The 21,827-nt window shown below is 38.6% G+C and overlaps 1 protein-coding gene across 1 annotated transcript; it reads right to left on the reverse strand.

Moving 5' to 3' along the window:
* Nucleotides 1–787: 787 nt before the first annotated feature.
* On the reverse strand, nucleotides 788–20,831 carry LOC101838445 (zinc finger protein 431). Its single transcript, XM_013124677.3, is given in 5 exon segments — nucleotides 788–1,342; nucleotides 1,344–3,056; nucleotides 4,140–4,197; nucleotides 4,389–4,515; nucleotides 20,700–20,831. Coding segments are annotated over 5 exon segments (1,986 nt in total). The 5' UTR covers nucleotides 20,727–20,831; the 3' UTR covers nucleotides 788–1,281.
* Between the last annotated feature and the right edge of the window lie 996 nt (nucleotides 20,832–21,827).

Below are 21,827 nucleotides of genomic sequence, written 5' to 3' on the forward strand. Positions count from 1 at the left end.
CGGAGGTGTCCATTTCTTCTGTGCTCCACTCCACTATGGAATTTCTGCTCTAGTCTGGTGAAAGAGTCTTCATCCCAAACTCTCATTCAAGAGGTTTATTTGGGAGGGAGGAATCCAGGAGAGTGACTACCTCTGTCAGGGTGGAAAAGGACATCTGCCACTGAACAGGCACAGGGCTTTTATATAGGGCTTCCTATGGGCAGAGTTTTTCCTTGGAGATTTTCAGGGTGGGAATTGGTGGCATTTCAATCACTGACCTAAAATAACCTGAGGGATTGGCTGTATTTCATTATCAGGGAATGATTGGTTTCAAGCTCAGGAACAGGTTGGTTTTGTGATCAGTTTGTCAAGGGTAGACTGTTTCTTTGGCTCTGGTTTCAAGGCCAAAGTGTGTTTCTTTCAGTGGTCCTTTTTAACCTTTTGGATCTGGTTTCAGAGCCAGAGTTTTTCTTTCACTGGCTGTGGATTCAGGGCCAAAGTTTGTGTCTTTCACTTGCTCTGATTTTAGAAACAGTGTGCTTCTTTGGCTGGCTCTTTTACCCTACATAGAGATTCATAAATTCTTAAGTTAATTTTTTCCCATGAGCTTGCTCATGCAAACAATATAGTCATCTTAATGTTTGACCAGATTGCTGACACTGTCAAATTATTTTCTACATAATAAACACACTTGTTTAACTGAATGTAAGTGTGTTGGCAAAAGATCTTACAAAATTCTTTATAAGGAGCCCTCAGTATTTTTTACCAGTACCCTAAGATTACTGTAATATGCAAAGGCATTAACAGATTGATTTCGCACAAAAAGTTTTATTTATGTATAAAGTGCAAAACTTTGCCACACTGATGACATTTATATAGTTTCTCTGCAGGATGGTATTCTCTCATGATTTTTGAAGACTACTGATTACATTCATAGTTTTTCTACAGTATGGGTTCTTTTATAACTTTGAAGATGTTATAAAAGCAAAGGCTTTAGAACATTAATTACATTCGTAGGGTTTCACTCCAGTATGTGTCCTTTCATGTACTTACAGATGACTAGGTAATGAAAAGGCTTTACCACACTGATTACATTCATAGGGCTTCTCCCCAGTATGTGTCATTTCATGCATTTGCAAATGACTGGGCCGTGCAAAGTCTTTTTTTTTTTTTTGGTTTTTTTTCGAGACACAGTTTCTCTGTATTATTTTGGAGGCTGTCCTAGAACTTGCTCCATAGACCAGGATGTCCTTGAACTCACAGAGATCCGCCTGCCTCTGCTCCCCACCCCAAGTGCTGGGATTAAAGGCGTGCACCATGAACGCCCGGTTTCTGTGCAAAGTCTTTACCACACTGGTTACACATAAGGTTTCTCTCCAGTGTGGATTCTTTTATGCATTTGAAGAGCACTGTGACGAGCAAAGGCTTTACCACACTGATTACATTCATGGGGTTTCTCTCCAGTATGCGTTCTTTTATGCATATAAAGAGTACTATGACTTGCAAAGGTTTTACCACACAGATTGCATTCATAGGGTTTTTCTCCAGTATGCGTTCTTTTATGACTTTGAAGAGTACCATTACGAGCAAAGGCTTTACCACACTGATTACATACATGGGGTTTCTCTCCAGTATGGGTTCTTTTATGCTTTTGCAGATCATTGCGATGAGCAAAGGCTTTAGAACACTGATTACATTCATAAGGTTTCTCTCCAGTATGTGTCCTTTCATGCATTTGCAGGTAACTGGGGTATGAAAAGGCTTTACCACACTGATTACATTCATAGGGTTTCTCTCCATTGTGGGTTCTTTTATGTAGTCGGAGACTCTGGTGATGTGCAAAGGCTTTACCACACTGATTACATTCATAGGGTTTCTCTCCACTATGTCTCCTTTCATGCAATCGCAGGTGACTGGGGTATGAAAAGGCTTTACCACACTGATTACATTCATATGGTTTCTGTCCAGCATGTCTCCTTTCGTGTATTTGCAGATGACTGGGTAATGAAAATGCTTTACCACACTGATTACATTCATAGGGTTTCTCTCCAGTATGTGTCATTTTATGCATTTTCAGATGATTGAGTCGTGCGAAGTCTTTACCACATTGATTACATTCATAGGGTTTCTCTCTAGTATGGATTCTATTATGCATTTGAAGAGCACTGTAACGAGCAAAGGCTTTACCACACTGATTACATTTACAGGGTTTCTCTCCAGTATGGATTCTTTTATGCATTTGAAGAGCACTGTGACAAGCAAAGGCTTTACCACACAGTTTACATTCATGGGGTTTCTCTCCAGTATGCGTTCTTTTATGCATATAAAGACTACTGTGACTTGCAAAGGCTTTACCACACTGATTACATTCATGGGGTTTCTCTCCAGTATGCGTTCTTTTATGCACATAAAGAGTACTGTGACTTGCAAAAGTTTTACCACACAGATTACATTCATAGGGTTTTTCTCCAGTATGCGTTCTTTTATGACTTTGAAGAGTACCGTTACGAGCAAAGGCTTTACCACACTGATTACATTCATAGGGTTTTTCTCCAGTATGAATTCTTTTATGTCTTTGAAGATCACGGCGAGAAGCAAAGGCTTTAGAACAGTGATTACATGCATAGGGTTTCACTCCAGTATGTGTCCTTTCATGCACTTGTAGGTGACTGGGGAATGCAAAGGCTTTACCACAGTGATTACATTCATAGGGTTTCTCTCCAGTGTGGGTTCTTTTATGTAGTCGGAGACTCTGGTGATGTGCAAAGGCTTTACCACACTGATTACATTCATAGGGTTTCTCTCCAGTATGTCTCCTTCCATGTATTTGCAGATAACTGGGTAATGAAAACGCTTTGCCACACAGATTACATTCATAGGGTTTCTCTCCAGTATGTGTCATTTCATGCATTTGCAGATGACTGGCACGTGCAAAGGCTTTACCACACTGAGTACATTTATAGGGTTTCTCTCCAGTATGAGTTTTTTCATGCCTTTGAAGATGGGTGTCATATGTAAAAGTTTTAACACCTTGAGTATATATAGAAGGTTTCTCTCCAGTTTGACTTCTTTCATTCCTGCAAGAATGATTGGCACATGTAAAAGCTTTACCACATTCAATGCTTTGTTGAATATTTATATCTGTATGAACTAATGTTACAGTTTGAGAGGATTCAGATCTTACAGTTCTATTGCTGTGTTTACACTCATGTTTTTCCCCTTCATTTAGGGTTTTTTTTTTTTTCATCTTTGATGATACCTGTGGTGGTAAGATCCTTTATTACATGCTCACATTTACAGAATCTTTTTTCCATACGAGATTTCTCACATATTTAAAAATAACTGGAAAAACTCAGAGTTTTACTACTCTCATTGCATTCTTAAGTTTTCCTATACTGTGAGTCATACTACATTTACACAGTCCTATTACTCATAGGGCTTTCAGTAGTATGAGTTTGTTGATGTATTAACAATGAAACTGGACAACCAATTACTTCTACTTGAATCAAATTAAACACGTATACTCAATGTGGGGGCTGAGATATATCTTCTAATTGTTCTGAGGGAGACATGTTATAATTTTCCATATTCCTATGCTCATATGGCTTGTATCCAGACTGACATGACATACTAGTAAAGGAAGAATTCCACATGGAATTCATGTTTTGACTTTCTGTTCCTCATAGACTTGTTATATAGGGATTAAGGTTTCTACACAGCAACTGCCCCTTGACTCTTAATTCTACCTGCCCCCTCAGTAAGCTTAGCACAGTCACAACAAGTATATGATTAATACTAGCTGTACTATAGACTATTTAGTTATGAGAAGGTTTTGGAGATTTACTCTTCAATGCATATACCTTTTGTAATATGAGTGGTATGAAATATATGGATTAAAAGTTCTACAGCATAGTGCTCTCATGCTGCTATGATTCAAATGATACCTGTTAAGGCATTGTTTCCTTGTATTCTTCTTTAAAAAGAATGCCATGCAAATGTAATTTACCTACCTAAATTTGAGGTATATGACTGTGTGAGAATTTAATAACCAATGCACTTTAAGCTGTGCTTTTTTATAATGTTGCTTGTGTTTAAAACTTCCAGGACACATTACAATTTCATCAGAGGCATATTTGTGTCATCTTGCACATGAAAATTACCTTTCATATCTTCTAGAACTTTGATAATCTTCAATATGATGGTCTTTCCAACTGTATCCTACAATGTAGTACAAGAACATGTATATTATTGAAAATTGTACAAAATGTAGGTATCATCTTCAGTGAACCTTAGAACCATGCCTAATTTATTTACCTCATTCTTCTTTCTCAATCAAATTATGGAAGAACATCAATAACCAAGGAATAGTTGTCCTCTTATTTAAAACATGAAGGAAAATTCAGTCTTACCTATAGCAGTGAGGTTCCTGTAGGTTTCCAGCATTACATCTTTATAGAGATTCTTCTGAGAAGGATCCATTAAAGTCCACTCTTCCCAAGTGAAGTCAATATGTAAATCCTCATAGGTCACTGCATTCTAAAATATCACATGTGTGCAACAGAAAACATGATATTGACAACATTGTAAATGTACTTCTTTGACAGTATAATCATATATTTCCGGTGCTACCCACACTTAGACATTATAATGTAATCACCCAGTTGCTTTAGAAGGAAACTGAATAGAAGGTTTACCTCTGTCATCTCTGTACCTTTTATATCAAATATCACCTTGGAAGAGAAATGTCTATTAACAAACATAGAGACAAGTAAATAGATAACAGTACAGAGTACACATGAGATAAATTATATGAACAATTACTAACTACAAAACAGAAAAATAAGATGTACAAGTTGGGTGTATTGGCTCACACCTTTAACCCCAGCACTTAGAAGGTAGATCAGCCTTGTCTATACAATCAGGTCCAGAACAGCAGGAAGAACATATTGAGATCCTATTTTCTATGCAAAAATTGGTCAAACAAACAAAAAAGATAGAAATAACTCAGAGGTTATGTACTAAAGTTCACTCCAGTTCTGCATTCATCTTCCAAGAACCCGTAGTGCCCTAATTTAAACTGTAACATCAATAAGATTTTACTAAAAGGCACTACATGTTTAAACAGCTACAAATGAACAGAAGAAAACATTACCAATATTAATATTGATCATAAATAATCAACACAGGGCAGAAGAGATGGCTGAGTAGTAAACAGCTCTTGCTGGTCTTGCAGTACTTACATGGGGGATCACAACCATCCATTATTCCAAATTCAGGATTTTTGAGACCATCTTTAGACCACTTTGAGGACCAGGTACCCATGTAGTGCATATCCATGCATACAGGTAAAATACTCACATTCATTAAATATAATTCAAAACAAACACAACAGGTAAGAAGATGGTCATGCACCTCCAATCTAATGACTCAGAAGGCTCAGGTAGTATTAATGTCATGAATATAAACCATCCTGGAAAACAGACTGATACCCTCTACCAAATATTAAAATTCAAAATTTGGGTGAAGCTCAGTACAACAACATATGCTTGACAAAAACCTACATTCCAGGCCCAGCACCCAATAATATAAAAATAAGAATAGTTAGGAATGTTGACCCACCTTTAATTCCAGGACTTCATCTAGAAAGGATCCCTAAGAAAGGTTTCATAAGCAATCAAAAGAAAGTCACGAAGGAGAGACACATGTTCAAATACATCATCCTTTTTGGGAATGTTTTCATTAAATCAAGCATGAGGAAAGAGCATTTTTTTTTGTTGGGGGGATTAGGGTTAAGGGGATAGTTGAGGCAAGCTTTCTCTGTGGCTTTAGAGACTGCCCTGGAACAGGCTGGTCTCAAACTCATGGACTACCACCGCCCAGCCGAGGAAAGTGCATTTAGTCCTCATTGTCTGTAACTGCCCCTACACTGTTCAAACCTCCAAAGTATCTTCTGACACTCAAGGTAAGCTCTTGACTGTGAGTGACATCTTATAAAATCTTTTTCCTTCTTCCCAACATACAATGGCACAGAATACCATGCACATTCCAAAACAGAGAAATGGAGACACAGTGAGGTAAGATTGGACCAAGGCAAGACTGAAGCACAGTAGGACAAATATCAAAACTCGCATCTCTGTCTCAGATGCAAGGAGATTCAGGTATAAAGGCCCTATCCCTGCTAATTCTCATGCATCTCTCTTTGGGCACTTCCACCCCTTACATGCAGCTAGATCTCCATGGAAGAAGTCTCATAGCTTAAGTATCTCAAAATCTTATGGTCTCAACCCTCGATGTTTTGGAATATTATTTTAAGATGGGTTATATTTGCTTATGCTGTGGAACATTTGCTTTCATGATGCAAAGACATGCTGCATTCTTTCATGTGACATTTGTTTAACTCTGTGAAGCTATGATACTTTGCCTGTCTAAAATACTTGATCTAAAAAAGAGCTGAATGGCCAATAGGATGGCTGGAAAGGATAGATAGGGATGGCAGGCAGAGCTAATAAATGGGAAGAGGTATCTTGGTTATTGATGTTCTTCTGATGGTGTCTTTTGGAAGAATAAAGAAGTTATCAAGACTTTAGGTAGGAGAAAACACAGAAAGTTGTACACAGAATTTAACTGTTTTTTCTTGTAGGGCCAGGAAGATGGGAATGTTGAGAGTAATGGCAGAAAGTGGAGACTGATATCATAGGATTTCAGTTGGAAATAGTCTTCTTAAAAAATTAAACTAGAAGTCATTTGGGTGATATTTTAGCTCTAAAATATTTTTTTATTCTCCCTATTCCCTGCAAATTTAGTAAGACATAATTTAAAAATAATGGCCTAATTTCTTAAATGGAATATTAAATCTGTTGGATGGTTATTATTGATGATTTGTTCAAGTCTATGGTAAAAAAACAAAAATAAGTGGGGCAGAAATAAATGAAAAGGTAGTTTCAGATGGCAGTCAAGTGTTGAAACAGGCAGGAATTTTCAAGGAGAAAGTCCTTGCTATGGAATGGAATCCTAGCAAGGTGCCCTATGGGTAAGACTCCATCAGCTAAACCTGCAATTTATGGAAGGATTAATAAAAGTGATTGCTAGTTCCTGGAAGCAACTTCATGTAAAACTTGCTGCATCTGTGGTCCAAGCCTGTTAGTGTCCATCCCAATTAAGAAACAAAACTTTTTAGGATCACCCATCATATGTTGGCCATGTGTTCAAGGCTACTTCTCACTTTCTCTTCTATCAGGTACGGTGTAACTGGATTTATGTTAAGGTCTCTGACCCATTTAGATTTAATTTTTGTGCATGGGGATAGATTGGATCTGTCTGCATTTTTCTTCACGTCAGCATTTAGTTATGCCAGGACCATTTGTTGAAGAAGCTTTTTTTCCATTGTACAATTGTTGCTTCTTTGTAAAAATCAGGTGTTCAAAGGAGTATAGATTAATCAGAGTCTTCAAATTGATTCCATTAATCTACATGTCTATTTTGATGCCAATACCAAATTGCTTTTATTATTATAGCTCTATACCAGAGCCTGAAGTCAGAAATGGTGATGCCACCAGAAGTCTCTTTATATCGAACAGGATTGTGTTAGCTATTCTGGTTTGGTATTTTTTTGTTGTTGTTTATTTTCCATATCAACTTGAGTATTGTTCTTTCAAGGTTAGTGAAGAATTGTGTTGGGATTTTGATGGTGACTGCATTGAATCTGTAGATTTTTTTTGATAGGATTGCCGTTTTTATTACGTTGATCTTCCCTATCCAAAAGCATGGGAGATCTTTTCATTTTCTGATGTCTTCTTCAATTTTTTTCTTCAAAGACTTTAAATTTCTTATCATGAAGGTCTTATATATTTGGTTACAGTTACCCCAAGATAGTATGGTATTGGTGGCTATTGTAAAGGGTGATTTTTCTTTTATTTCACTCTCAGCCTGTTTATCATCTGTATATAGAAGATACTGACTTTTTGTTGTTGTTGTTAATCTTGTATCCTGACATATTACTGAAGGTGTTTATCAACTGTAGGAGCTCCTAGTAAAAATTTTCAGGTCGCTTATGAATACTATCATATCATCTGCAAATATTAAAAGTTTATCTTGTTCCTTTACAATTTGTATCACTTTGATCTCCTTTTCTTGTCTTATTGTTCTAGCTAGAACTTCAAGTACTATTTGAGTAGGTATGGACAAAGTGGACAGCCTTGTCTTCTTACTGACTTTAGTGGTATCACTTTGAGTTTCTCTTCAATTCGAATAATGGTGGCTGTTGGCTTGCTCTACATTCCAATTTTATGTTTTGGTATGTTCCTTGTAGCCAACCAATGATTGGTCTAACTTGAAGCCCAAGCTGTGAAAGAAAGCCCATGCCTAACACTGTCTAGATGGTCAAGAACTGGAACTTGGATGGCTCAGACAACTAGGACCAAATGCAACTGACCAAGGAAAATAATCAATGCAAAGATTCATAAATATATTCTGCTGTACTCATAGATTGGTGCCTAGTCAAATTGTCATCAGAGAAGCTTCTCCCAGCAGCTTATGGGAGCACATGCAGAGATCCCTTCCCAAACATTAGCTTGACCTCTAGGAATCCTGTGGAAGGAGGTGGTAAGGATTGTAAGATCCACAGGGGTTGAAGAAATCAGAGGAACATGGTACACAGAATCAACTAAGCAGGAATAATAAGGGCTCAGAGAAACTGAAGTGATAATCATGGTGTTTTCTGATCAGTTGTGCTATGCAGCCTTAGTTCCACCATATTCACTGGCAGATTTGATGACAGAATTGGAGACTCTTAAAGGAGGGAAATTTTTTGTTGTTGCTTTTAAAGAGGGAGGAGACAGTTTTTTCCACATTAAAAATGGAAAACATTATTACAATTGAGGAATTTAGGTCTCTGTATGATATTATGCTGGACAGTTTGAAAATGGAATGATTAAATGTGAGGATAGTTTAGATAGAACTTATTTAATGTCAATTATTAATAGATTCTTTTATTTAAATCAGAAACAATCTTATATTACATATCAATCCCAGTACCTCTTTCTCCCATGCCCTGCACCGAAGCCCCATCCACTCCCCAGGGAAGATCATCAAAGCCTGTCATATCATTTGGGGCAGGGCCTAGACCCTCCCCCTGTATCTAGGCTGAGAGAATATCCCTCCATAAGGAATGGGCTCCCAAAGTCCATTCGTGCACTAGAAATAAATACTGGTTCCACTGCCTGAGGTCCCATAGACTACCCAGGCCTCCTAACTGACACCCACATTCAGGGGTCCCTATGCTGGTTCTCCAGCTGTCAGACTGGGGTCCATGAGCTCCCACTAGATCAGGTCAGCTGTTTCTGTGGGTTTCCCCAGCATGGTCTTAACCCTTTTGCTCATCATTCCTCCCTCTCTACAACTGGATTCCAGGTGTTCAGATTAGTGCTTAGTTGTGGATCTCTGCTTCTGTGTTTCATCAGCTAATGGATGAAGGCTCTAGGATGGCATTTAAGGTAGTTACCTTTCCCTGTTGGAGTCCCCTGACCCAAGGCCCCCAGGCCCATCCTGTCACCAAATACCCCAGAGATAATGAGAGGCAGACTGAACCATCCAACATCTGCCATCATTGGAATCTTAGACCCACCTGGACCCACCACTTGGACCTGTACACACTAAGAGAGGGAGAAACCCCACCTGTACCCACTGGCAGAAGGGGTGGGAAGATGACATTATAAGAACACATCAAACAGATGAAGAAAACAATTCAAACAGTTCAAGACCTGAAAACTGAAATAAAGACAAAAAAAAAAAAAAAAACACTGAGGGAATTCTGGAAACATTATCAGTTTTATCGTTTTTGTTTTATCACTGAAAAGATGGTTAATCTGGGTGTAGAAAAACTTAATAAAACAGATCATGGAGGTATTCAGAGCCAGACAGATGAATATAATGGAAAACCAGTATCAGCATTGCATTATAATCTTAGAGAGGAATGCCAGAGGTTTTCAAACAACCAACTTTAATTTATCCAGTCACCTTATGGGAACATCTGCTAAATGACAGACATCCCCAAGGCTGTCTAAGAGCTGAACGTACACACTAGGGAATGTTAGCTATAAAGAGATTCAAGGAAGCAATAGTCTCATATGGCATGCATTCACCTTTCATAAAGCAGATGTTAAACTCATGGTCAGTTTATAATAGAATTATAACTAAGGACTGGAGAAATTTGCTTACAGTGGTCTTGAAGCCTGGTCCTCAATTACAATGGAAGACCTAGAGGAAAGATGAAGCTAAGACCATTGAACAATGATGTAGCGCTCGGGAAGATTATGCTAACGTGCAAAGTCAATCTCTATATGATAACCATGTGCTGGATTTATGCTGCACAGTGTTGGGGAAGTCCTGTGTATATGTCAATAAAGCACTATTGGCCAATAGGGAAGCAAGATAGGTGGGACTAGGAGTCCAGGAGGACTCTGGGTAGGAGAAACACAGGGAGTCAAGATGTAACCACCATAGAAGCCCGGAAACTTTTCTCTGGTAAGAGAAATACTTAGATTAACAATTATGGGGTAAATACTTAAGTCAGAGCTAGCCAGTAAGAAATAAGCAAGGCCAACAGCTTCATAATTAATACAGCGTCTTGTGTGTTATTTGGGGACTACACCGTGGCAGAGCCCAGGCGACTGGTGGAGAAAAAAACCAAAGCTGCTGGCAAGGAAAAGGCTTCTCTCAACAGCACAGCATCTTTGAATGCTTGGAAAAGAATTGAAGAAGTAGGAAAGAAAATTGAGTCATTTACTAAAGTTATACAGGGCCTAAAGGACGCCTTCATGGATTTCTTACAAAGATTGACTTCAGCAGTAAATAGAATAACAAATTCAGAAGGTAGACAAATAATAATTGAATCTCTGACTTTTGAAAATGCCAATGAACAAAGCAAAAGGATAAGCACCCTTGGAGGAATAGGTCTAAGATACAACCAATACAATCAATACTGAATCTCATGACCAAGATGATACATGGATAGGAGAGGTGATTTCAAGAGTTTTGAAGAAAATCTGAAATTTCCAGTGCTTCAATAGTGACAAACAAGGTCACTTAAAATGGGATTGTAGGCAGGGCCTTCCTAAAACAATGGTTATTTTCCAAGCATGATTTAAACAGAATGCCCCTTCCTTCTAGATTGTGCAGAAGGTGTGGCAAAGGCAAGCATTGGACAAATGAATGTAGGTCAACAAGGGACAGTAACCTTTTGCCATCAGGAAACACCTTGGGGAGCCTCTTACAAGCCCCCATGCCAAATTCAGTTCTGTCATTTCCTGTAACCGTGGAAGAAACTCATTCCCAGAGCAATTAAAGAAACTAATGCCTATAAGAAACCATATAGCTCTCGATGAAGGAACAACTATAGAAGAGAGAACAAAAAATTCAAGAGAAACCTTAAAGCAATTATTCTGGCAAACTTCTATAAATAAACAAAGACCAAAATCAAAAATAGGAATAAATGACACAGTCATTGAATGCCTTGTAGACACAGTTATGGATGTCACAATAATTGCACCCAAACTGGCCTCTTCAGGAGGTAAAAGTTCAGCTTTTAGGAATTGGAATGTTATCTCAGGTAAAACAGAGCACACGATGGGTCAAATGTATAGGACCAGAAGGCAGTGAGGAAAATTAAAGCCATATGTGGCTAACATAGCTATCAATTTGTGGGGACACAATTTGTTACAGCAAATGAAACTCTCAGATTAACATTCCTCCGATCTTAGGAGCAAACCATACATTATCATATGGTTCTGGGGAAATATTACAAAGAATAAAAAAGAACAGTCACTGACAATTCAGGTTTTACAAAAGCAGGCACAACAGCTGCTGATCTTTCAAAGGCATCAACAGCCCTACCTTTAAAATGGTTGATAGGCAAACCTGTAAGGGTTAAGCAATAGTCTTTAACAACAGAGAAACTGCAGGCCTTAGCACAAATGGTACAAGAGCGGTTAATTGTTTAGCATAATGAAGAATCAACCAGCTCTTGGAATTCTCCTGTATTTGTTATTAAAAATAAATCTGGACAATGGAGAGTGGAAACAGTTCTAAGAGCTCTTAATAAGGTGACTCAGCTGATGGGTTCTCTACAGTCTGGAGCCGTTTATCTTCTCTATTACCTAAAGGATGGCCTCATATAGTTATCAATTTCAAAGATTGTTTCTTCACTATACCTTTACAAGAAAAAGACAGAATAATTTGCCACATAGTGCCTATTTATAATAATTCTCAGTCAGTTAAGAGATTATCAATGGAAGGTTCTCCCACAGTAAATGTTAAATAGCCCCACCCTGTGCGAATATTTTTAACATCAATAATTTGAAATGACACGCAAGCAATTTCCTCAATCTATAGTTTACCATTAGATGGATGACATCTTACTAGCTTATTCAAAAAATAGAAAGAATGTTTGAGGAAGTTAAAAAAAAATGCCTGGTTGGGGAATACAAATTTTTCCTCAAAAAATACAAAGAAATGATTCTACTAATTACTTAGGATATAAAATAGTTTTACAAAAAAAAATTAGACCTTAAAAGCTGCAAATCAGGAGAGATTGATTGCTGATTCTTAATAGCTGTCAAAGATAGGAGATATTTCCTATCTGCAGCCCACTATTGGAGTATAGTGTGATGAACTGTGTAATTTGCTCAAAACCTTAGACAGTGAAAAGGACTTAAACAGTCCCAGGAAATTATAAACTGAAGGTGAGAGAGAATTGGCTTTAGTGTAAAAGCCAATTGCAGGACCAGGCATTGGTGACACACGCCTTTAATCCCAGCACTCGGAAGACAGAGACAGGTGGATCTCTGTGAGTTTGAGGCCAGCCCGGTCTACTGACCGAGTTCCAGGACAGGTTCCAAAACAATACAGAGAAACCTTGTCTCTAAAAAATAAGAAACTGGAGGACACACATGTGAATCACTTTCATCCAAAACTTGATTGCATTATGGTTATGTTAGCCTCTAAGCCTTCTCCTACAGTAATATGTATGCAGAGGGAAGATATTATCTTAGAATGAATCTTTTTACCACATGAACAGAGGACAAATTAAAAACCTATGTGGAAAAGGTCTCTGAATAGATTCAAAAAAGGAAAATTGTGACCTCATCAATTAGCATGAATAGACACAGCGGTAATGGTAGTACTTGTTGCTAATGATGAAACTGAAAAATTATGAGCAGAAGCAAAGAGCTTGCAGTAATTTTTTGAGAGATCTTTTTCTAAAGACATATATTGCAAATGGTCTTTCTGTAGTCCCAGTTCAATTAAAAATTAAAGCTAGCTTTGAAGTTGGGAGTGTGGCTCTCTCCTTCTCTAAACCCAAGCATGCTTGCTGAAGTAAAATCCAAAATCTCATGTCAAAAGAGCCACCTGATATGGGACAGAAGAAAACCAAAAATTAAGGGACTGTTGTACTGCCACTGATTTTGTAATGCTTAGTTTTTGACTGTTTAAAAGATTTTCTTAGCCAGGCGGTGGTGGCGCACGCCTTTAATCCCAGCACTCGGGAGGCAGAGGCAGGTGGATCTCTGTGAGTTCGAGGCTGGGCTGGACCGACAGCCTCGAAGACAGCCTCGAAAACAATACAGAGAAACCCTGTCTCGTAAAAAAAAAAAAAAAAAAAAAAAAAAAAAAGGATTTTATTGCAGTATAAGTATTATCTCAAAATTTATAAGATTTATATATGTGTTCATGTATTTTAAACTTTTTGCCATGATGCTAATGGCTAATTGAAGAAAAAGGCTTCATCTAGCTTCCTATACATGATTTCAGGTTTGATTCTCTATCAGGTAACTAGGAATTAAGGTTTTGTACTCTGGATGTACACAACAAATATTGATCTTTTAACCCCTTTGAGATCTGCTGCATATGATATTTAAAATGTTTAAGTTTTTGCAATGAACCATGACCATTCCTAACAGCAACCTTTGATTTCTTCAGAAGGATGATGGGGTTCCACAATGACAATTCTACCAGGACTACGATAATATCACTAACCGGAAAAACATCACCTAAAGATCAGCTTTGGACTACAAACTGCTCAGGACAATTTCCAGGTGGCTAGTTGACATGATTCAGCTTCACAAGACTACTCTAGCCAGGACTTGAGAAAAGTCGTGCACTTTCCCATTATGCAGAGAGTGGATAACAAATATTACATCTACCTCTCCTAAGACTTAACAATTAGCCCAAATTTTTCTTTCAGGTTTCCCTTAAGTGACATTGTCCCCAGACAGCAGGAAGAAAATTGAAGAATATGATGCCCTAACCCTAACCTTAACCCAAGAGTTGGGTTGAGTGATTTTTAGTCATCCATAGGGTATGGATATTTGTTATTGTTTAGGGGGGGTTGCTTATAAGCTGTTATTGGCAATGGTCAGGAAAAGAAGGAGATTAGATTTTGGGTTTTTGTTTTGAAAAAAGGGTGTGTGTGTGAGTGAGGTGGGGGGAGGGAGATTACTGAATCTACTCTGAAAAGAAATAAGAGGAGATATAGAAATAGGATAGAAAGATAATTTATTAAATCTATGTTTAAACCAAAACAAGCAGCTACTAGCATTAAATATTTTACATTGACCTGGATTTTTTGATAATGATACAAAGTAGGTTTTTTATTTTGGGTTTTTTTGTTGTTGTTGTTATTGTTTTGTTTGTTTGTTTTTTGACACAGGGTTTCTCTGTGTGGCTTTGGAGCCTATCCTGGCACTCATTCTGTAGACCAAGCTGGCCTCGAGCTCATAAAGATCTGCCTGCCTCTGCCTCCTGAGTGCTGGGATATTATTTTTGTTAAAAAAGACTGTACATACATGTCTAATCTTGCTTAAGGTATGGTATCTATGCAACTTATTTAACAATATAATGTGAATTTTTAACCATTGGAAGTAATTATAACTAACTACTTAGGATAATAAGCAAATGCAGGTAAGTAATTAGTCAACTATTACAATCAAACTTGTCATATTATGTATGTATTCAAGGTCAGACAGAGATATATTTTAGAGACGGTCATCTTCAAACAATTCAGAGATCTACAGAATATGACATTTAAGATGTTTTAATGACATAGGTTCTTCTTTTTCTTATGACAATGTGACATGTCTGCTCCTGGCAGTACCAATCAACATTGGAAAGGATGATGGACATCGAAGAAACTCCACATGGAGTTCAATTTATTTGTGGCAAAAGTAAACCCTTGCCTCAATTGCTGACCACATTCAACAAGCAGGACACAAAAGGACTGCTACACTTTGCCAAGACAGGGCAGGACAGCCCTTCAACATATACTGCTTCACAGAAAAGTCTGTTAGGTATGCTAGGCCTACAATCCAAAGATGATGCTCCAACATTGTAGAGTAACCTTGGGTGACTGTTCAGGCAGCCAGCTGTTTCTATCATTTCTCACATTTTTTTGGAAGTCACTTATTTGTACTTCCTGTTTACTGAGGTAATATTATTTCCTTCACTCTCTGATAGAGTTGGATACTCTGTATTTATAGTTATAGTTTTCCCTGTTACCAGATTCAGAAAAGAAACCCACTAAAGAGCTGTAAAGTGTGCAAAGTTGAGAGACATCAAAAGGTAATTTGGGGTTGGATGGAAAGTGAATTAGAAACAACCTTTTAAACTCACCAATAGGGCAGATATGGAGTATGTTCTCTGAATATGTCAGTTGCTATGGACTAGACATTGTTGACGTATTTAATGCCTGTATATACTGTAAATAGTTATTGAAGTTATTGTCTATAGTTTTTCTGATATTATTTGTAACACTGTTTTTTTTTTTTACTTTTAGACAAAAACAGGGAAATGTGATATTTTGTTTGTGTTCTAACAAACAAATCTTGCTTGGAGTCACAGGGTGGAGCTAGCCACTAGTTAGCCAGAGAGGCCTGGAGTTCTGTACAGACAGACGTGAAGTGATATGGTTAGTCAGAGAGAGGTAGTGATAAAGCAGGAGGAAACAGGAGCTCAGTCTCTTAGATTGGGAAGTTGGGGAGGTAAGGTGTGGTTGTGGCTATTAAAACCTATTAGAAATTATACTACATAGGTTCTCTACATACCTGCTATAGTTGCTTAGCTTGGGGTATTTGTGGGCCTCCTGACTGTAGAAATCATGATATCTCTCACTCTTTCACCTATCCTTGGGACCCTTTTCCTCCTATTAGGCTACCTTGGCCGCCCTTCACGTGAGGATTTGTGTCTAGCCATATTACACCTTGCTATGCTGTGTTTGGTATCTGTGTGTTGTAGCTTCCAATTTGGGTGGAGACCCCTTCCTCAAACAAAGGACAAACCATTGGCCAGAGGTCAATATAGGTCACCCACCACAGACCTACCCCACTCTCTTGGTATCCCCTTCATACTATCCCCAAGTTCCCTCCCCTCTTCCCTTTTTTCAGTCAAACTTGGGGAGATACTCCTTGCTGGAACAAAGGCTAAATATACTGCAAGATTTCCAGGCCCCAACTTGGGGTGAGAACCATAGGTCACAGACAAGAAAACCAAAGAGCAAATAGAAACCAAGTAACAGAACATCCATCCAAGACAAACTGAGAAATCAACACCTAGGCCCACAAGCACCTCAAACCCAGATAACTGGACACCAGCATAAGAACAAAATCAACAACAGTAGAACAATGCATCATACCAGATTCCAGCTATCCTACTACTGCAGCAAGCCCTGAATATTCCAACACTTGAAGCACGATTAGCATAAGACCAACTTTATAAAGATGATAGAGGTCCTTAAAGAGGAAGTGAATGAATCCCTTAAAGAAAGGAGGGAAAGGATAAACAAAATATTGAAGAAAATTAACAAATCCCTTAGAGAAAGCAAACAAACAGTTGACAAAAATGAATGAATCTGTTCAAGACTTAGAAATGGAAATAGAAGCAATGTAAAAGAATGCAAGCTGAAGAAATTATGGAAATGAAAATCTAGGTAATTGAACAGGCTTATAGAGAGGCAACTTCACCAAAAGAATATTAGGCATGGAAAGGGAATTTCAGGCTTTGAAGGTATGATAAATGGATATATTAATCAGAAAATGTTAAATCTAAAAATTTCCTAGAGCATAACATCCAAGAAATCTGGAACACTATGAAGAGACCAAATCTAACAATAATAGGAATAGAAGGGGAAGAATCTCAGCTCAAAGGTCCAGAAAATATTTTTTTTTAAAAATCATAATAAAAAAGTTTCCTAACAGGAGAACACAGCCAAAGCACAGGGACCTTTGTGTGCACATTCCATTATACACTCAATGTCCTGTGCAGGGAACCCATTGCCTCCTAGTTGGGAAATTCTGAAGACACAGGTCACATTCACACAGTAATTGTTACCTTGCAGCTATTGTTAAAGAAAAACAGGCCACAAATTAGAAAACAATGAGGGGTCATTATAGGGCTTGGAGGCAGGAAAAGAGAATGTGAATATGATGTAGCTGTAATCTCAAAAATTATTGAAAAGTTGAAACAGTGCTCCAGAGACTAGGGATTTGTATTAGAGCACATCAAAGATTTCTCACCCCTTTTCTCTAAGGATGAACATCTTAAACCAGAAAAATAACAAACCTGTTAGGCAGGGCCACATCAATTTGCCCAGATCTTCTATTTTGGTTGAACTACTGTAACTATAGCAATTTGGATTCATGATGAGGTCAAACTTTTATCCAGCTTCTTGATTGTCCTGGTCTGTGAACCCCAAGAAATGGGCAATTAGGACATTTATGGATCATCTAAAATTAACTACATAATTCCACATTGATGATCTCAACTACTGTAAAGCAGGAATATTCTCACCCGCCTTCTAGATGGACCCTTTCTGCACTGTGACTCCACCAGTTTCATAGTTGGTCAATGAACTCAATTCTTGCCCAGGTCCCTCTTCATTTACAAGTTTCCAATAAGCCAGAGAAATTGGAGCTCACTCCTTAACTGATCTACTTTTCCTTTTCACTGACCAGTCAAGACCCAGTCTGGAAGGAGTTGCAGGACTGTCTTCCTAACAATGGGCAGCAGAGGCATCATTAGGTATTCAAAGCAATTCTCAATTACATAGCATGAGCAAACTTAAGCTACAGGAGACATTTCTCTACACAGAAGTCAATAATCACCATCACTTTAAAGAAAAGGGATGAAACTACTAATAACCTAGAAACACTGGAGAACAGAAACAAATAGATATAGGAGCAATAGTACAGTTATACTGTAAAATGATACCAATATGTGATTTTTAAAATAATATACATAATGTAATCTTAGATTTAAAAAATCAACTATATTGACTTTGAAAAAGAGTAGGCTCTTCCCTAGTAGCAGGAATGTCAATAATAAGATTACCTTGATCTTGTCCATATGTATATGTTGGTGGCTGAGATCTGTAACCTGACACACACAGTTACAGTCAATGGTCTGTTTTTTAAACCTCTTAGCTAGCATAACTGTGTCAACCAGTATTGAACATATCTACATAGAAGACTTACCTAGTTGCAAATACAATATTCATTGACTAAGATAACATTCCCAAACTGTACACTCACACAATCTAGTCTATGTTCATTCCCATGACATGAATTAAAACATGTTGGAAATTTACAAAAGCACTCCTGCTACCACAATCAGGTCTTTTTCCATAACAGTGACTCCAGCAGCTGATTCTCTACCCTGAATCCCCCTGCAGTGTACACAACAAACTATGCCTCCTATTTTGGTCTGAAAGCAGAAGCAATGCTCCACATGTGAACCTTTTTTCCTGTGACTGCATTGGATAGTCGACTACATGACTCAAATGGAAAATTTTAAAACTCTGAGGTGGTACAGTTTTTTAAGAATTTTGAAAGTATAACATAAAGAACAGCAAGGTCATTCTTCCAGACAGCAACAGACTGGAATTAAAGTCACCTGAGTCAACATAAGAGCATTTGTCTCAGAAACATATTTTCAAACAGGATGGAAATGCAGCTGTTCTAGAATTAATAGGCCTTCCCATTGAGAAATTACATCATACACTTAGGAGATTAATAGAAAAATCTCTTTAATGATGGTATGCATCCATCTCTGACTAAAGCTCAAATAGGAGCCAACTTTAGACAGATTTGGCATTCCACAAATGCCATAATCCTTAAGTGTCATTTAGGTTTGTGCTCCAGGTTACACTTTGAACAAATGAAATACAGACTGGCAACTTACAAGTCTAGCCATTTAGGCAGATGTGAGAGTTACACAACAAAGATGTTCCCAGAATAAATTTTTAAGTAAACCAATGACCTGAAACAGCAGGTTATTCTTCACTGGCAGGGTAAGCTGAAGGTCACAAGGGATGAGAAAGATAGGAAAAGTAAAGGGTAGAAAAGATAAAAGCTGGGATGGGGAGGTCTTAGACAAGCTGGGTCGCATGCATGCCATGCAAGCAACTTAAGAAGAATAGCATCTTGTACACTACTTCCAGGGGAGGGAATGCAAGGAAATGGAAGACTTCTATGAAGTCAGCAGATGCTATGATACAATGGGATGAACTCAAAAGGAAGCTAATCAAACAATGTTACACAAAAGGAACACAGGGTATCTCAAGAACATTATTGACTAAGCCCACAGTGGTCTTGGGACTGATAACCGTAGCTCCATAGGGTAGGAAGAGTTGGGTTCTCAAGATGTGAAGCAACTTCTCCACAAAGGCCCTGGCCCCAGACCATTACCATTGCTCCCAAGCATATTCCCGATTTTAAAGAAGGAGCTCGGTTTTATTGTCAATGCCAGGCCCTTAGGAAAAGCTCTCAAGGCGTAGGCCCCAGGCTGTTCCTAGCTCTTCCAAGAATGTTCCTCCTCCCTGCCTGAGGGCTTAAATGAAAGCCTTGAATAATCAGGCAACTCATATTGCCCACCTGGCAGAACTGCTTTTCTCAAGAAGAAACCTGGAACTTTATGGCTCACCAGGCCCTAAGCTTGGTTGTGACCCTGTAGTTCCTGCCTCCCTGAGCAGCTTGTTAGAGGCCTTTTCTCTGATATAGATTTGGGCTTAGAAGCTTGTTATAAATCAGAGGTGGCTCCTTTGTAATGTTTTGGAACCAAATGTCTGGAAAAACCTGGTGAACAAATGTATATCTTAGCATCCTAATCTCTAACAGGCCTGGTTAACATACACTTACCTTTGGGGTGTCTTAGAGGCAGTCCTCCCTCAGCTAAATTCCACTTTGTGAGACTCACTATCTCCTAAGCATTAGTAAATCCCTTACATCACCAGTTCTACTCCTCTACATCACGGCATAGAAATAGAGTGATACACAAAACATAAGTGACTTTTACAACCTCCAGAAAATTGACTATAAATGGAACTTACAAGTTAAATACAAAATGCTGAACGTCTAGAAGAAACTGGAGAAATTAGGCCTCTCTGAGTTTGGAAACCTGCTTTCCATGGGTGCACTAAAAGCATGTTGAAGCGGACTACAGAGATATTTCTACACACAGTTCCCTGTTCCCAGTGCTCTAAGCAGATTCAGCCCACAGAGCAAAGTTATTCTGAGGCCTGCATCTGGGTCCAAGGAGTTTCAAGGACCATATGAGCTCTCATAGGACAGGAAATCTGGCTGCAGGTTTCCAGTCAGATCTGGGTAGGACACACCACACAGGCTCCCGCACCTCACCATCTGCTCCTCTCCATCCGGGAACAGCAGCCCTTCACTCACCATGTTGTGGTTACCCAGTTCATCCATGCTCTCAGCTCAGCTATGTGTAGTAGCAATCTCCTCACAGCACACAGAAACGCTGGCACCAGCTCCTCTTCAAAGCCAGTCCTGAAGCCGGTGGCCGGAAGTGCCCTGCACCACTTCACTGGCAGGTCGTCTGGAGGGCCTGATTGGCTAGTGAGACTTGAGTGACAAGAGCACCTCCCATAGGGTTACAGTATGCTTAAAGACACAGCGCAATGATTCCTGAACCACCAAAGGCCTTTTCTAGATCTGCAAAGATGTGTATTTCACTAGCACTCCCTGGCTGCAATAGCAGACGCTGTTATCTTCCTGCATTCCATAGGGACTTCCCTTTCTTCCTCCTAGGCATAATGTGGCTAGCTAGCTTGCACAGCCCACAATACGATGTGGGGTACAGTGAGTCCCTGTTCCACAAGTGGAAGAATGCCCAGAATATTAACAATTAAACACAAAAGGAGATGTTCTGTAACTTCACGCTGAGATCAGATGAACTGAAGGTACTTTTTACCTGGTTGTCACGGGGACTTCAGGCAAATAGAAAAGGAAAGCAGGAAGCAGTTCACAAGCAAGATAATAGATCTTTCTCCCATCAGAAGTCCAGAAGATGACTCCATTGCTGTAGGAGCAAATTCTTGGCAAATGAACAATCATAAAGAGTAATCTTTTTGGAAAGTTGAATACTGCTGTGCCCAAGTCACGAGGATCCCCAAAGACAACCAAGAAGACAGACTCACAGATACAAATTCACATGGTTTATTGTTCTATAGTACTGGTGGAAGGTCTAGTAAACTGACTCAGCAGCCAGAGAGAGTGAGTTCCTTGTCTACTGTCAGGATTTTTAAAGGAAAAAATGAGAGGAAAGGTACAGGTCAGTTCCTAATTGATTGACATTTAGGGGAATTTTTCAAAGTCATATTTTGGCATGAAATACTCGTTTATTGGCTATTCTCATTGGCTGGCTATAAAGGGGAACAATCTCTAGTTTCTATGGTTTTGTCTTGTTACTTGCAGGTGTCCTGTTTTACATAGATACCAATAGTTTTCAGCAAGTAAGTATCCTGGAGACTAAAGGAGAGGTTTTGGTCCCTCCTGGAATTTCTTTGT

Source organism: Mesocricetus auratus, unplaced genomic scaffold (assembly GCF_017639785.1).
Source record: "Mesocricetus auratus isolate SY011 unplaced genomic scaffold, BCM_Maur_2.0 Super-Scaffold_4256, whole genome shotgun sequence".
NCBI lineage: Eukaryota > Metazoa > Chordata > Mammalia > Rodentia > Cricetidae > Mesocricetus > Mesocricetus auratus.